Source organism: Panthera leo, chromosome A1 (genome assembly GCF_018350215.1).
Source record: "Panthera leo isolate Ple1 chromosome A1, P.leo_Ple1_pat1.1, whole genome shotgun sequence".
Taxonomy (NCBI): domain Eukaryota; kingdom Metazoa; phylum Chordata; class Mammalia; order Carnivora; family Felidae; genus Panthera; species Panthera leo.
The window spans coordinates 217,350,976-217,364,301 of record NC_056679.1 but is presented as its reverse complement, the minus strand read 5'-3'; the positions used below and the strand labels follow the sequence as shown (position 1 = coordinate 217,364,301).

At 32.9% G+C, this 13,326-nt stretch overlaps 1 protein-coding gene across 1 annotated transcript in view; it reads right to left on the bottom strand.

Annotated features, from left to right (window-relative positions):
- Positions 1-13,326, bottom strand: part of CDH9 (cadherin 9) — a 169,248-nt gene that overhangs the window by 18,657 nt on the left and 137,265 nt on the right. The window contains exons 5-8 of the mRNA XM_042952802.1: positions 8,815-8,934; positions 8,058-8,225; positions 5,813-6,000; positions 4,609-4,862 (exon numbers count right to left, since the gene is read on the bottom strand). Of these exons, the coding sequence (XP_042808736.1) occupies positions 4,609-4,862; positions 5,813-6,000; positions 8,058-8,225; positions 8,815-8,934 (730 nt within the window). The remainder of the gene's footprint in view (positions 1-4,608; positions 4,863-5,812; positions 6,001-8,057; positions 8,226-8,814; positions 8,935-13,326) is intronic.

The window sequence follows — 13,326 nt, the reverse complement described above, 5'->3', positions numbered from 1 at the left end:
CCCTCAGTCAGGAGATAATGCTGATAGTCCATGTTGAAACCAAACTGCCTAGAATTTTAAAGATGGAGTAATTCAGGGGAGAGAGTTTCATAGAGAGGGAACTACTGAAATTTGAAGAGAACGCTACTCAACTTTTCAGCGGAGTTCTGATCAGAACTCACGTGGGAACAGATAGAGTGAAGCAACAGAGGTATTCAATCACAAAGATAAGAAGGAATGAAACTGTGAACTAGCCTGTCACTGGGAAGAGTTCTAGTTTCCACCAGCCAAAGGAAAAAGTTCAAACTCAGGGGGCTTTGGTAGACTACTCAGAAAGGTTTTACTTGATTTTTTTTTTAAGTTTATTTATTTATTTTGAGAGAGAGAGCAAGAGGGGCAGAGAGAGAGGGAGAGAATCCCAAGCAGGCTCCACACCATCAGTGCAGAGCTGGATGCAGGGCTCAAACCCTTGAACTGTGAGATTATGACCTGGGCCGAGATCAAGAATAGGCCACTTAACTGACTGAGCCACCTAAGTGCCCCTGAAAGGTCTTGCTTGATTTATTGGGTAAAATTAGGTCTAGAAAAAGGGCACAAAAGCTAGGTCCAAAAAGATTAAGATGTTTCAAGTAACTTACTCACACATCTGAATGGAGCTCAAGAATATTTATGAAAATGCAAAGCTATCTAACACTAACCACAGTGAAAGCACAATGTTTGATATCCAATCAAAAATTACAGGCATGCAAAAAACAAGAAAATATGACTGAAAGAAAATATGATTGAAGAAAATCCTAGCAATTGAAAACACTGAGAAATAACACTTTCAGAGGAGAAACTATAACCTGTAAAATGAAAAATATTCTAGATGGAATTAAAGCAGGTTAGATATTGGGGGGGAAAAAAAAGCTTGGTAAACTTGAAGATGAAGATGAATGGGAACTATTTAAAATGACTAGGAGGGAAAAGAGAAGTTTAAATAAACAGCACCAGTGCACTGTGTTACGTTTTCAAGAGACCTAGTATAATTATAATTAAATGTCCTTAAAAAGAAGAATGTAGGGCAAAAAAATATTAAAGAGATTACAGCTGAAAACTGTTCCAAATTTGAAGAAAGGCATAAAGTTACATATTCAGGAAGCATTATAAACTTCAAATACAAAATGAATGAAGCATACTATAGACAGGAGCATCATAATCAAATTACTTAAAAGTAGTGACACAATTTAAAAGCATCCTAAGGAACAACTGACAAGTTACAAAGAGAACAATAAAGATAAGGGCAATGCAAAAGTTTTACTGTATTGGTAGAAAAAAAACATCTTTGGCCTCTAAAGCTGTACCTAAATAAATAAAAATAAATAAATATAAATAAAAAATTTATTCAGCACTAAAATGTACATACGAAAATAGGAATGAGTCTCAAATCAATGATCTCAGCTTCTGAATCAAGGAAATAGGCAAGAACAGCAAATGAAACTCAATGTAAGCTGAAGAAAGAATAATCGGAGGAAAAAAAGAAAACAATCAATTGAAAAAATCATTTACTCACACAGGTCAGGAAAAAGACAGAAGTAGATACAAATTAACAGTATCATAGAGGACTATTATTATTAGAGGTATCAAAAGGACAATAGGAATATTATGAACAACTTTTTTTCAACTTTGATGAAACTACCAAATGCCCTGAAAGATGAAGGAAAAGGAAAACAAAGCCAAACAGGCTCATGTAAGAGTTAAGATAACCTGAAGTCTTACAACTGGTAAGGAAATAGGATTTGTAGTTGTGACTCATAGAAAAAAGAGAATATCATCCTTTGCTTTTAAATTGTACTAAACATTTAGGGAAAAATAATGTCATTTCTATGCAAACTCTTCCAAAAAATTAAAAGAGGATCTTATACTTATGACTGCATTCTGTGAGACAGTCTTACCATGACGCTAAATACAAACAGATGTTACATGAAAACAAAACTGTAAAATAATGTTCCAATGAAAATAAGTCCTGGGGCGCCTGGGTGGCTTAGTCAGTCAAGCATTAATCTTGATTTTGGCTCAGGTCATGATCTGACAGTTCCTGAGATTGAGCCCTGCATCGGACTCTGATTTGGGATCTGTGCTGGAGTGTGCTTAAGATTCTCTCTCCCTCTCCCTCTCCCCTTCCCCTTCTAAAAAAAAGTGCAAAATTATTTTTAAACTTTAGTGAATTGAATTCAACAATATATAATAACAATAGCATAATGTGGCTAAGTGGCATTTATCCCAATAATGCAGAGCTTGTTCAATATATGAAAAATAAATCAAACATATTTCATATTGAACATATGAAAAAATGCTCAACATATCGGCATAGAGATACAATTATACCCCTATTAGAATGGCTAAGGAGGCTCCCAAGTATTGGTGAGGCTATATAGAAACTGAATCCATCATAATTGCTGGTAAAAATGTAAAATTGTATAGCCACTTTAAACTGTATAGCCACTTTAAAATGTAAAATTGTAGAGCCATTGTTTAACTTTAAATAATATGCTGGTTTCTTAAGCGTTCAATACATATCTACCTGATGATCTGATCATAATTCTTCTAGGTATGTTTTCAAGAAAAGTGAAAACATATAACTATACAAATACCAATGCGCAAATATTTGCATATGTACTTATCAACTGATCAGTGAACAGATAAACAAAATGTGGTATTTCTGTACATTGGAATATAACAACATGGAAAAGTCTCAATATGGTTATGCTAAGTGAAACAAGTTAGACGAAAGAGAATAAACACTGTATGATTGCATTGGTATAAATTCAAGAAAACAGAATCCATTCTGACCTATATCAACAGAAACCCGATCGTTGTTCGCCTGGGGATCAGGGGTGGGTTTTGGGAAGTTTGGGAGGGAGGCATTAAAAAGACATGAAGAAACTTTTTGGGGTAAGATATATCTACATTATCTTGAATTTGATGATGTTTTAATGGGTGTTTGAATATACAAGAGTTTCTCAAATCATACAAAGTTGTGCAGTTTATTGTTGGTCAATAATACCTTAATACAAGTGTTAAAAAAGAAGAATGAAAAGGTTGTAATTTTCTGGGGTGTCTGGGTGGCTCAGTTGGTTAAATGTCCGACCGGCTCAGGTCATGTTCTCATGGCTTGTGGGTTCGAGCCCCGTGTCGGGCTCTTTGCTGACAGCTCAGAGCCTGGAGCCTGTTTCGGATTCTGTGTCTCCTCTCTCTCTGCCCCTCCCCTGTTCGGAATCTCTCTCTCTCTCATAAATAAACATTAAAATAATTTTTTTAAAAAGGCTGTAATTTTCTAAGCTAACATGTCTGTAGCTGGAGCTGATGAAACTCCCTACTGTGGGAAATGGGGAAAATGAAGAGAAACTAGACCAAATTCTGAGGGGCAAAATACATGTTTTGCCTTTTGCAGAATTTTGTCCCTGAGGGATCTACCTTGTATAACTGAAGTCAGTCAAATTAGTCTACAAATGCAGCACATTATATTAATTATCTCTAATTAGTAAACAGGTCATTAGGAAAGCAGAGTATGACTGCTAAAGAATTGGCTATGTATTCAGATCAACTAAAGTTTGAATCCTTGGTCTGCTAACTATATTACACTGTGTCCTTAACTCTTTGCATCTCTATTTATTCTTCTATAAAATTTGGGTGATAAGAGTTGTATCTGCCCAATAAAGTTGTAATGAGGCTGAGCTGAGCTAATAAATATATATGTCTTCAGACTCTCTAGTTTATACCAGGTGCTCAATAAACGGTAACCATTATTTTACAGAAGAAGGGATAGGCAACATGTTTGACAGTCTCATGTCATGAATTTAATGCCACAATCAGACACTCATCTTCAGCCACCCATTGTATTCATTCATTAATTTCACAACTATATTTACATTCCCCTTAAGAACCATATAAAGCAATCACTTAAGATTCTGGCATATTTGAAATCTTTGAAATGGTCCATACTATATTCAAACTTTGGGAAAGTATTTACGCTATACTACACAATATGATACTAATTTTAATATGTTTTATATTTGCGAGTATCATTACTTTCTTTACTAATTCTCTGTTATTAGAAAAGGTTGACATATCGTTTTTTCCAAAAATTTTGATGCCTAGTGACTATTTTTAAAAGATGTTTCCACATTTTCAAATTACCTCTTAATAGCATTCCTAGAACAAATTTTTCTTCTAATTTATTTGTTTAGGTCATTTATTATTTGAACTATGACTTCTCCAAGAGAGGCAATGAGATAAGAATCACTACAGCGGAGGATTAAAATCACAGACTCTTAGAGCCAGATGGCCTGATTCTCAAACCCAGCTTTGCCACTGACTAATTGTTTGGCAAGTTATTTAAATGCTGTGTCTTCATATTATCATCTGCAGTCAGGTATAATAATAGGATCTACCTTGCAAAATGATGAGTCAAATACAATAATATATTGAGATCACTTAGAAGTTAGTTCAACTAAGAATCGTGCTATGGAAGGATTTAGTCTTATTACTGTACTTGATCATACATAGTACCATGTTATTTTTTTCAAACAGCTTGTAAATGGACGATGATTATTTTTCTGCAAACTTAAATTATCACAAAATACTTACTTTATTAAATTGTTCATAGCATCTGGATCATATGCTGTAACCTGTCCAATGATGCTGCCCTCCTTTACATCTTCATCTACTTCTATCAAGTAATAAAGTTTGCTAAACACAGGAGGCTCATCTATATCTTCTACAGATATTTTGACCACAGCTGTGTCTTTGAAAGGTCCCAGGTGTAGAAATCGTGGATCAGGGTGAGTGTTACTTGCATCCACTTTTAAAGTGTACAGCATTTTGCTTTCAAAATCTAAATTCTGGAGTTAAATAAGAAAAATTAGTATAATATAGCAGATATGACAAGGGAAGACAATATTAAATTTGAATATCCAGCTCTGTTACCGGTGCCAGGAATTATGGTTAAAAAACTTCCTCAGTTATTGCTGCATAGGTATATCAAATAAACTAGTAATTTTTTGTTTTGTCTTACACTTATTCATAGGGGGTAACTGAATATAATGGTATGCACATTAAGACTGAATCCCACTTATTAATGCAATTCACATTTTGATGGTCACAGGCAGATGTATTATCTAATGGATATACAGATTATTTACTATTATTATTAAAGTTATACAAAGTTAAAATCAGAGTAAATATAAAATGAAGTAGAGATTTAGCAAACTGCTCATATAAGTTGCCCCCTTAGTTTCAACATTTCTAAAACTGATATTTTAAAAAGAAAAAGCATATTTCATTCATCTGAACACTATGGAAAGCAAGATGTGAATGGAAACAGAAAAATCAGGAAAATAGAACATGATCAATATTTAGCTGGATTATTCTAGATAAAGTTTCATCATGTTCTCCCACACTGCATTAAAAATCAAGAAATCCAAAATAAAACACACATCTTCAAGTTTCATTTACTTGAAGAGACAAATTGGAATATTTTGAAAAGTGTGTGAAATAAAGTTATGACTGCATGCCTATTTTTTCAGCCAGGGAGAGTATAAAACAAGGAGTTTCGAGGCTGTCTGGTCCTACCTTGAGTGTCTGCTATAAAAGCACAAGCAATTAAGGCTTTGTATCACTTTTTAAGTGTCAGTGGTGAAGATGCGTAACTTGAGATGAAGCCACAACTATACCCCCTTCTATGAAGACTGTAAAGATGGGAAAAATAAATCCTAGGCTTTTCTTCCCTTAACTGAAAAGCAAAAATAAACTATAAGCACTCAATGAAAAAATGAAGACAGCGTAAAGAAACCTGTTTGACAGTTATAATCCCTTCCTGTGTGTCCTTGTCAGTGATGACATCAAACATGTCTGTTCCATCTCCTTCAGCAATGCTGTATTCCATTTCAGCATTCTCCCCCACATCAGGGTCATCGGCTTTTATCCTTCCAACATGGGTTCCAAGAGGTACGGACTCGGGAGAATTAAATTGATACGTACCTGAAAATTCAATCAGAGCTGTTTTGGCATTTCATCTTCAGATAACAAAAACCTTTCTTTTCCTCTGCCTTTTTTACTTCAATAAATTAATTTTAAACTGGGAGAGTTTTTCATCATATTGAATTGTAAGCTGTCAAAAATTATAGATTTATTAAATTGGAAAAATAATTTATAAAGGCAGAGCACTCTCACTTTGTAAATGAGAAATATAAGTTCCAGGAAGATTAAGTGGATGCTCCAAGGTTATTGAGATAACAGATGGTAGGCACGATATTAGAATCCAGAACTTTTACTTAAGAGGGCAAGAAAACCAATTATTTACCGCTTATCTGGAGCTTTCAATATTGTCATTATTTTCCCAACTTTCAAATTATTTCAAAAACATGCACTTATTCTTATATTCTAGGTCAGAGATAGAAAAATAAACCCATACACAGGAATTTCCTTCCTTCCTTCCTTCCTTCCTTCCTTCCTTCCTTCCTTCCTTCCTTCCTTTTTGCTTGTTAATGCCTTTAAGGGATATGAATGTTTCTGTTTCCTTCAGTTCCAGCCAATTATATTGCATTGTGGTGTCCTTGAAAGGATTTTAGTTTGTGACAATTTGTTCAAGAATCAATAGGAAAAAGTTAAAAAAAAAAGTTAATGAAAGTTAGAAATGTTTTTAAACATTTAAAATGTGCTGCATTCTGTATAAGGCCAAAGGCCCTCTATATTAATTTATTTAATTCTAATATCCGTCCTCATAATACCAAGGTAGGGATAGGGCTCAAAGAAACAATCCTATAAAATTGAGAAAAACAGCATGCAAAACTAAGTCTCTCTGATTCAAAGTCTTCTCTTTCTAATTTGTTTGGTGATTAAGGAGGACTTCTAAATCCAGCTGCCTGGATTTGAATTCTCATCACTGGGCAAGTTAAATTCTCTAACCCTTGATTTCTTCATCTATAAAATTGGGTGATAATGACAGCAATCATCTCACAGTTTTTTTTTTAATGAGAATTACATGAAATTATGTCTTTTATATGTTTAGCCCGTGAATAGTTCTTAAACATTTTTTGTTATTACTACTATTATTGTTCTAAACCTTTTGCTAAGATTATAATGGATCATGGAATTATAGAGTGCCAAGCCGTTTGAGAATTCATCAAGTCATACTGTTTCAGTTTATATTTAAGGAAACTGAATGCAAAGTTTAGATTTATGTTAATTAGGCTTATTGTTCATGTTCTTAGCAAACTTTTTAAAACATTTATCAGATACATATGTCAACCATCCAAAGCTGAATCATCATATAGTTTAATTTTGATTAGCTTGGAAAAATGCTCTAATGTATTAGATTCAATATCATAAATTTAAATTTGAGACTCCCTCAACTGAACATTTCAAAATAGGCCCTTCATATTTGTATTCACTGCAAAATGGAAAGGATTGGAATCTGTTTGTGTGGGAATTCATGGCATGCAAAGCATTCAGGATTTAACATACGTGCCTAAAATGGTGATGACTAAAAGGGTATTGACTGATTTGACCTTTACAAGTAGATAACAGATACTAGCAAACATGTCTCAGATGTCATCAGAAAGAAGGCATACCACAACTCAAAAGGCCATTAAGAAAAACAAGTGCTGCCATTTGAACCCATTTTGTGTTGATTGTAATACTAGTATCTGATATCTGAGACTTTAAAATATCAAGTCTGTGTTTTAGAATCAATTAAATAAGGGAGTATAATTCTTATATACAGATAGGATAACTGTGTATAAGATAATCTCAGATAACTGAGGTCTGACGAGTGACAGACATGGGATTTGAAACCAGGCTGTCAGAACTAAGAGTCCGTGCTCTAAACCGTGAAACAGATAAGAGAAAGAGTGAGATGATCACAGCCAATATTGGGAAGTCAATTTGTGGGAAATTATAATATTTTGTCGGAGGGATAGGTTGTGGATTTGTCTTTGTTCACAACCGAATAGTGAAAACACTGGTACAAATCTAAGCCTCTATTCGTAGTGTGTTGGAGAAGGCTTCCTACACGAGAGAAATAAAACCTTCCTTACTCTGGGGAAATCGTGGAGGATTGTTGTTGACATCTGTCAGAGTGATGTTTACGGTGGTGGTTCCAGAAAGGCCTCCCATCTGGCCGCCCATGTCTTTGGCTTGTATAACCACTTGGTACTGTTCTCTATTTTCTCTGCTCATGTCTGGTAGTGCAGTTTTTATTATGCCTTTTAGAAAAAGTAGACAAATATTTTACAGTTTAATCACTGAGTTCTAAGATTAACCTATGCAAGATCTATTTTATAGAAGTTCATCATAACAAACAGCCAAAAAGCTGGTGTACCTAACTGTATGAAATCCATAACCAATTTAATGTAATGGACAGAACAGACAGAATTCTTCCACTGGCTATTGTACAGGGAATGAGCTTGGCTAAATCAATTTAATTATATTTTTTGATTTAAAAAAATTAACTTCATTAAAAAATATTCAGATGAATAAGCTTACTTAATTTGATGATTTTCACATTCTTTCTGTTTTGAGTATTTCCTAGGACACAAAAAGTGCTAAATCTCAAATTTTGTATTTGGTGTCGTAAATTTAAACTCTGTAGATAATAGTCTAAAAGGATAACAGTTCAAATAATCTATTTAAATAATATGAAATTTGCTTTTATTTCCATGGAATAACTATGGGGAATAAGTGGAAGCATGATACTGAATCAATAGCTCTTAAAATACAGAACAATCTATAATTGTGCATCCGGATGTATTACATAATGAGATGAGAAAGAAACCAAGTATGAAAGGCTATTACCTGATTCTGGGTCCACGGAAAAATATGGCTGTCCTTGCAGTATGCTGTAGACCACTTTTGCACTGTTTCCATAGTTGGCATCATCTGCATCTGTTGCGGTCACTTGTATGACAGACGTACCTACACGAATCCCACCCACCCAAACAAAGATACTTAAATACTTCTAACTTTGAAACGGTCTTTCTGAAAAATTATTGCTGGTGGGTCATGTGGTGTGTTAGATGATGGTACATGTTCAAAGAAATGTGTTGAAATGATGCTGCCTCACAAAAACAACAACCACAAAAAACAAAACACTTCTCTTTTTTCATTTTTTTAAAAATTAAATACCCCATAATTTTATTGTTTGAGCTATCTGAGAAAAAAATCAGCAACCTATTTTATCACAAAAATGAATATAATGAGACAAATGCACTGCACTTTTAGTTGACCAAAAATATTGTGAGGAACAATTTTTCTCTGAATACAATGTGCATGCAATTTTCAATTAATGCATTTCTTGCTTACTGGAAATGTATATTCAAAGATAAAACCAGTATTGGTAACATCCAGGTTGCTTTTTACTCTGATAAATTAAATGTATATTATACATAGAATAAAAAATAGAGGGACCCTGTTTTCATGGGGAAAAAAGGGCATAAAATTGACCTGTAATTTTGTGTGTGTGTAAGATATACATGATTATTAAGCATCTGGGCCTCCCTTTAAAATATAGTTAACATAGTCATATATGATTATATCTATTGATATGCTACATATTATTTGCTGCACATAAGTAAATCAGTAGATATTTCCCCCAAATTAAGAAAGTATAGATTTTGTCACATGCAATACTATAATTTAACACTACTCTGTTTAATTTTATTTTCTGAAACTTAAACCACTGTCTTTTAACTTTATCACAATTTTTTATATTTAAAAGATTAAAAGGTTTTAAAGGGGCTAAACATAATGCAGTATATTAATGGGCTTTTCTGATATCTCACTAATCGCTATAAAGATTCAAAGCATGGTTGTAAAACTACTATTGATTAAAGCCTACCATGTATCCCTTGGGCAAAATGAGTTTGTATGACATTTTCTAGTATACTACATAGAATTTTCCGAAGTTTGACTCTGATTCTACCTAGTTTGTGAAATTCTTTAGGACAGGGCAAATTCCATATTGGCCATATCACTTACTTTAAAACCCCCATACGTTACACACTCAGAACTGGTCTAATTTAGTTGTAATGAATGTTTCTCAAAATTTGCATGTATATGCTTAAAAATTATTAATTGTATGTTAAGATTATACTAACAGCTCATTTCCCATCAATGTATCTGAATACTAACACAGGAATCTAGCAGCATTCGTTTTTATGTTTTTTTTTTTTTTTTCAAAATTAATTAGCATAGAAAACTTGAGTTCTTTCTCTTGAGGCCTCTGTTTCCTCAGCTGCAACAGAATTGATATGTTCTGTAAGAAGACACAGTACAACTCACTCGTCCATCCCAGGGGTACTCCTTTGTCATTTAAAGAACACTCACTCATGTCCTAGCCAGACCAAGGCAAAAATAATAGTTATATTATAATATAATATGTATAATACAATAGAATACAATAATGTTTATAAGTTCAACTAAAGTGTTTTTCTGACTTATATGAATTCTTAAATATAATTTTATGTGAACATATATTAGTGAGAATAATAATTATTTTCATACTTGAGGATTATTTGAAACATGAATTATTAAGTATAATCAGTATTCTAAATGTAAGTAGTGAATTCATCAATTTCATGACCGGTATTTTCCTAACCAGTTTCATTTTTCTTTTACTGTGGGTATAATTTCATAGTGGAAACAGGTAAAAACACTTCTCTATACCTTTTGACACTTTTAATAATGTATTTTGCTGTTAAATTTGTTTTCTATTGTTTGCTTTTTATTGTAGGTATGTGATCTTTGAACATATCCAAAAATACTTGACCTAAAAAAGAAAAAAATAATTCAATCTAAATAATAAAAATCAATTTTGTAATGTAACTAAAATGTTAAAAACACTCATATAAACTACGATCTGTTCTTGTAGAATCATGGTAATGATTAGGAATGCTGATAAACACTGAAAAACACTGACAGCTTAATACTATGATATTTATAATAGCAGAATGAAAAAAGAGAAGTACCTAATGTGTTGGACATTAGGGAATGGAGAGTTGTACTTTTTTTTCATAAATGCAGTGACTTATTATCAGTTAGTACTATTTAGCAATAAAATTAGAAGGTGGTTTTTATGTTTTTTGTACCAATTTCGTAAATATGTGTTTATAAAGATGAATTAAAAGATTTTGATTTTTATCTCCCTCTGAATTTTCTGGAATTCTTATAATTTTCATTTGCTCTCAAATAATCTAAATATTTTACTTTTATATTAAACAAAGATTAAAAAATTATAGTGAAGCTTAAATGACAAATGTATCATATGACATGACATTTGTCGTATCATGATAAATTTATTTGCAGGCTTTGTCCTGTATGATGTAATCTCTCCAAAGGCAGGGGCCTGTCTGGTCTTATTCAGATTTTAACTGAAGCCCAGCATGGTTTCCAGCAGAAAGTCATAATGAGAATGTACGTTTATAGACTGTAAGGTAGACGAGGCAGAATACCCAGCCCTTAATTTGTATGATTACTTTATTCTTATGATTAGCATAAGATATAGGCCTTGAGACATATAGAAGTGGCTCATGGTCACCTGGTAGGTGACAGAGATGGGATGCATCCTAGACAATCTGAAGAAGGAAACAGCACTCTAAATTCTTTACTAAGTGGCTTGTCTGGCATTATGGCTGTGATTAGACACGTTATTGAATCCACAGGTAGTGACTGCTAAGAAAGGGCTTGGGTTAAGTCGTAAAGGGTTCATTGATGAGTTATATGTGCCAACTGTGAAAACTGCAAAAGGATTTCTTGTTGAAGTGATGGTGTTGGAGAGGAACTGGGTAAGTTTTTGAGAGACCAGTATGGTGAACTACCCAGTCAATGAGAAAAAAGTTGGGCTCTGCTATAAATATTAAAATCAATGCATCCCATTTGCCTTCATTATATATCCTTAAATATTGTCCAGATTATGTGTTCTGATCAGAAGATGCAACGCATTTAAGATTTCAACAATTAATTAGAGTCATTTAATTTTAACTAAAAAGTAATTCTGAGCAACACAATGGAATGTGGCATATGGTTTTGATAGAAGGAAGTAGGGGCAGAGAGATAGAGCAAGGAGAGGAGTTGGTGTGAGAGAAACAGGAGACACAATTCGGACAAAAATAAATAGGAAGAAAGGGACAGTATCGAGGAGACCATTAGGGGGTATATTGGGGAGAAGGGTAGGATAATAATAAAGAAATTTCATTTTATTTTAGAAGACTTTATTTACCCCCAAAGTTAATGGTAGTAGTTTTTTAGCTCTGGTTTAAGTGAAAATCACTAATATAAGGAAGATAATATTAGAATTAAATGACTGTGCATTACTTCATTTATAGAAGCACTTTTTGTTGTCTGATTATGCATGGGCTTTAACTATTAGTTTAAGATCATCCTTTAGTTTTTCTCTGCAATTGATTATTTATATCAGTAAAAGCATAGAAATAACATCTACAAAATTATAGTGAGTTAATATTTATTTTCCCTTAAAACAGGATTACTTATGACAAAAGAACCATATAATTTAAAAATATAAAATTTATAGACTTTATTTAGACATGTTTTATATATTAACAGGTCTAAAATCTTAATGCAAAATGCACTCACTCCCTTTCCTCTTATTTGGATTTAATTTTAATGAGGGGGCATTTGAATTAAGAGATAAAAACTTAAAAAATGTTGCTTTTGAGGAATTACTAAGAATCTAATAAAATTGGAAGTGTTCCAAACTATGTTTTGCATAATAAGCATAACTATTTTACAGTGGGGACAAATAGTAAGGCATTAAAATTATCCAGCTTTCCCTGCATTTATTAAACATTGTTTTTCTGTTTACAATAGTATAGTAATAAATTATGTTTTGGGGCAAGCCAGTTTAATTCTTTTGGGCTCATTTTTACTTATTTATTAAAATAAGTGCTTAAATCAAATGTAGTGTCTTCCATGTGTGTGTATAATATGTACATTTATATTTAAAACTAGATATACATACGAAGTCTATTGTTGGGCCAAACAGGAAGCAATTAATACAGTGATGTCAATCTTAGTACTAATAATAACTATCCTCCATAAATAGGATCAAGATCTATCTGTAACTTTTAAATCCTCTTTTATTAATATGAAAAGCTGCAACCAGAGCCATACATCTCTATGTTGTTGTTGTTGTTGTTGTTGTTTTTCTGTTTTGTTGGAATTCTAGGCACAGAGGCAATAAAATTGACAATTACCCAAATTCTCACTTAAAAAAAATAATGTTTATTTATTTTTGAGAGAGAAAGAGAGACAGAGCTGGGGAGGGGTAGAGAGTGAGGGAGACATAGAATC